The sequence below is a fragment of the Apaloderma vittatum genome, unplaced genomic scaffold (assembly GCF_000703405.1).
Source record: "Apaloderma vittatum isolate BGI_N311 unplaced genomic scaffold, ASM70340v1 scaffold10714, whole genome shotgun sequence".
NCBI lineage: Eukaryota > Metazoa > Chordata > Aves > Trogoniformes > Trogonidae > Apaloderma > Apaloderma vittatum.
In genome coordinates this window covers 54414-59111 of record NW_009713220.1, presented here as the reverse complement: position 1 = coordinate 59111, position 4698 = coordinate 54414, and the positions used below count along the sequence as shown (strand labels likewise).

The 4698-nt window shown below is 39.9% G+C and overlaps 1 protein-coding gene across 1 annotated transcript in view; it reads right to left on the bottom strand.

Moving 5' to 3' along the window:
* Positions 1-4234: 4234 nt before the first annotated feature.
* CEP170B (centrosomal protein 170B) overlaps positions 4235-4698 on the bottom strand; it is a 53845-nt gene continuing 53381 nt past the window's right edge. The window contains 1 exon segment of the mRNA XM_009868287.1: positions 4235-4470. Within this exon segment, the coding sequence (XP_009866589.1) occupies positions 4235-4470 (236 nt within the window).

Here is a 4698-nt window from a genome sequence, read left to right as displayed (position 1 = left end):
CTATCATACCATACTCAGAAGTAAAACCACCCTCAGGTGATGGGGTCTGGGGTACTTCAGTGCCAGAAGTAGGGGGGCAGGGGAAAGCAGACCCCTGTATTATTGAAGAGGGATCTGCCCCAGCCGTGTCACCAGATCCAGTTGCACTGCTGAGTCTTCAGTTGCTGACAATTCTTTCATCACACTGTACTTAACAGTAATGTAAATGGACAGTTGGAAAAAACAAACAAAAAAATCAGTCCACCAAACACATAATTCCCTCCAAATCAACACACGAAATGCAGAATTATTGTCACATGATAAAAGAATGATTTATTAGAGCAACTTTATGATAAAATTATATAAAATAACAATTTGGCTTTTTTTAAAGACGTCCACAATAACACCGTGAAACAAAATGTACAGATACTGTCTATAATCCAAACAAAAATAAATTACTATTCAAAAAAACCAAAAGCAGAAAAAAAAAAATCAGGGCAGGAGAAACAAATCAAAATTATACACAGCATTTCAAGAGGGTGTGGAAAAGAGAAATTCATTGATCAATTCAAGTTATACAAACGTGTTTCAGGTTTACTCTCAGACAGCTCAGCTTGCATTTGTGTTGCATGCAAATGGAATGATCCAGTGAACAGTTCAGAACAGCAGAATCAGCAGCATAACAACAGCAGAGAGTGAAATAGGCACGATTCAGCACGGGGCACATCGAAAGTGAACAGGTAGTTCTGTCTGGTCTTTGCAAAAGTTATATGCATTTACGGAACCTCAAAAATAGCTAGTGTGATCTGCAAAGAAAAAACTAGTAGAATCTTGCACTTAAATACTTTACACTTTTTAATCTTTTTTTTCTCCTTTTTTTTTCAGTAGGCTGTATGTAAACATTCCACTAGTTGTACCTTTACTAAAATACTCAAAGATGATGCAGACGTTCTTTTCTCCTGGAGCACGACCACGACATGATATCAACTGTAGATACGTTTCGGCCCTTGCTCACAAAGCTCGTACACATTCTTGCAGGAATTTACATTCACACCATCGGAACAGAGTAACAGGTTTTTACATTTGAAAGCGCCGAACTGAGAGAACGTGGTTTTCAAGTATAGTGAAAGAGCCGAGGGCTGGGAATTTTGAAAGGTGCTCACGGCATCGGGCACCCAAAGCGTCCAGAAACCCGGAAGGACCTGAGCACTTGCTTCCCCAAGACTTTGAAAATCCCGCCCTTTGTTACATTTCTTTAGTCAGACACAAAACACAAAAGCAATGTGGTATGAAAGCAACCCGCGGGGTCAGCATCACCCCTACCAAGCTCAACGCAAAGCCCACCCGTGGCTTATGGGAGCCAACAGGTATCTCACACGCTGATCCTGGGCCACCACTACACGTCTGGTAGGGTCACACGGGAGTCAGAGCGGTGTGTTTTCATGGCTGTGTACAGTACTGCTCGTAAGAACGAACAATCGATGAAGGAGTAATGGTCAGGTGGCTCACTCTTTGGCTTATCTGGAGCAGACAAGTGCAAATGGGGTGTGTACTTCAGAAGCAGTGAGTACGGGAAAAAAATATGTAGCGTTTCATCACTGACTAGCAAAACCGTTTTAAATGCAAAGATCCAAGGATGGATGTTGTGCCAGGACACCAAAGCATTTCATAGTTTGTCTGAGTCACAAATAAAATCAAGCTGTGCATCCTCCCCCCAATTCACACGCACATTTCCAAATTATAAACAGACACCATTTGTTGCCTACTTATTAGCCACTTGGAAGAGGTACCATATTTTGCAAGTTGATTTAATTCATGTAAGGTGTCTGCAGGCTCTCTCTCAAGTTCAGAACAGAGCAACCAAGGAAGAAAATCCATCCCTGATGTGTTCACAAATGAAAGAAGAATCAAGCAATTTTCAAGTGAAAGTAAACAGAAGTCCCATCAAGGACATGTTGCAGAGAAACAAAATCCACTAGAGCACAGCCATGAAGATGCGGAAACATGGTTAACCAATAACAGTAAGCCAGATGTCTGAGTAATTCACTTGTCTCTACAGCAAAACTGAAACTAATGGCAACACCTTATCTGTGAAGGTCCTTCAACTCCTAGTGAGTCGGGGTAGCACCTGGTCGGTTCAAACCCTAACCAAGAAGGGCTTGAAAAATTGTGTCTCGTACGTCAGGAATGATACCACCACTTATGATATCATCAAGGACACAGTCAGGTATTTCAAGAAAAGACAGATCAGAATAAACGACTGAATGAACACATTCAGATAGTGCGTATATTACAGGCAGAAGAACATCAAGGGCAAATTCTTTTTTTATTCTGCGTTCATCTACATGAAATCCAGCAGATTTCTTCATGGAAGAGCATCTCCACACAAGCAGATGAGTCTTATAACCTACTGGAAATCTTGGAAGGATATTTGCACCTATTGTTTACCAGCCAGCATCTTGCACGCTCAAAAGAAACTAATGGCCTCTTGGCATACTCCCGTTTTGGGACCGATCCTGTTTCTGCTGAAATGGATAGAAAGCTCCCACTGGCTTCACGAGGAAAGCAATCACGGTCTTTGCCAGTAAGATTAAACACTTTGTGAGCATCCCTATTTATTTAAATTACTTCAACAGGTTCCCAGTGTTACAACATCCTAGCAGAAAAGCTCAGGTAACTACTGAAGCTAACTAAGGAATCCACTATCCACCCCAAAATATAAAGCCAGCACACACGAAGCAGTCAAGCTTGGGAAACCGTTTTCACTGGTTAAACTACACACTGTATGAGGGCAAAGTGGAACTCATCTGCTCACCTTTCCCAGTAAATGTATCCTCCACAGCTACAAAAGAACTTCTTTACCTGATTACTGTTTATTGACCAAAACAAATGAAAAAGGAATCGATACAAGACAGAAAAAACTGGGAGCAAACACGTCTAGAAGAGGTCCCCTCAAAACCAAAACTTCTGCTCTTGAAGCAACAAATTGTTTAGTGTTTTGCAGTTTAACAGAAAGAATACAAAAGACCTACTTTTTTTTTAAACAAGAAATTGCTCAGTGTAACTGCACATAATCCTTAGTGTTTCTAGGATTATTAACAGAGGAAAAATAAAATCCAGACAACAATCCCAGTGCTTGACACTGCTGAATAGTTTCTGAAGAATGGTGGTAGTCAAGCACTGTTGCGTTGAAAAACAAACAAACAAAAATAATAATCTTAACAGGACTAGCCATAAAGGTGGAGCTACATTTAAGCTATTACTTTTTCAGTGCTATCAAGTGAACATTAGTTCACAGCAACTGTGCAATTAAGTTTATTACAGGAGCCATTGGAACAGATGTTTTTCTTAGCAATTAGCTAATCGCAAACATCTTAGTCTTTGGCTCAGACAAGTATTTGTAGCTCATTGTAAAAAGACTGTAGTGTGTTTTTTTAAAAAAAAGCAAGCAGCTTAAAGACAGCATTTGTACCGAAATCATGAAAATTTGGCAAGCTAAACTGTAAAGTCTGACATTTTGTACCCACCCCAAACTTTGGGCATGAAACTTCATCAAAAATAGTAGCTGTATTAGTAGTCTTTACATTCATACCATTATTAACTTTTACACTTTCCCAAGAGAAAAACAAAGGGTTGAATTCTGTTTTTTGGTTTCTGGACTGAGAAAAAAGGATGCACAACTTCAGTGTGGTTGCCTTTTTATGACTGCTGAAAAGCATTTCTTACACAGCTGTAGTAAGAGCTTCTCCTAGAAACCCGCGATATTGCACGATTGTTCTGTTGGATTTGCATGGTGATTCCAACAGAGTTGTAATGCTTCACTCGTACACTTGAAAAAAATTAAATCAAACAAAGTGAAAACAAATATAATACCAAAATAGGTGTGGTTTTTCTTTGTTAAATTGCGCCTCATTACAACTGAATAATCATAAACAGGCTAATGCAAGAACACTTTAGCTTCAGCAGTGCTGAATGGAGTGTATGCAAAGCCTGTTTTCTCATGGCACGCTGGAAGAGTGAGTAATTTTCTGAAAATCAGTTTGCCTCTATGCTGAATATGTGTGCTGCTCCACAGTGCTAGTCTTGTTTAAAAGGCATACACAGACTTTCCATTCACCCTCACAGCATAGATTATCCTTCTTTTGTGCAACGTGTTAGCAATCTAAACTGCTCCACACAAACTGTCCACAAACCACTCATACACGATACTAATGTGACAGTAGATTACAATATGATAGCAATACAAAATATTGTATCAGATCACATATTTCTCTCCATCTGGAATGAAATTCGAATCTTGTAAGCTAGAAGACCCACAGTTCGATTTCTGTGTGTAGTTTCTCATCTGTGCTGGGGACAAGGTCTCCAGTGTGGACCCAGAAGTGTTAGCAGTCCTGACTTTAGCGGCTGTAGATTGTTTAGCAGCAGAAGATGCTTTGTTACTGGCAACGACATCCAAGTTTCCAGTAGGGTCAATGATAGCGTTTATGACTGGTGGAAAAAAAAACAAACGAAAAACAGAGAGACAGACATATTACCAGCATCTAGCAGAGTTTCTAAACATTTAGAAGGCAGTAGAACTGTAGGCAGTCCTTGTGTTCATTTTAGTCACCTTCAAGCCTAAGAACCTTTAACAAGCAAGACCTCTCCCAAACTGAAGCTACAAGGACGCTCAACTTTCTGGTTAAATTGGAAAAGACAAACTACAGCAGCCAAATA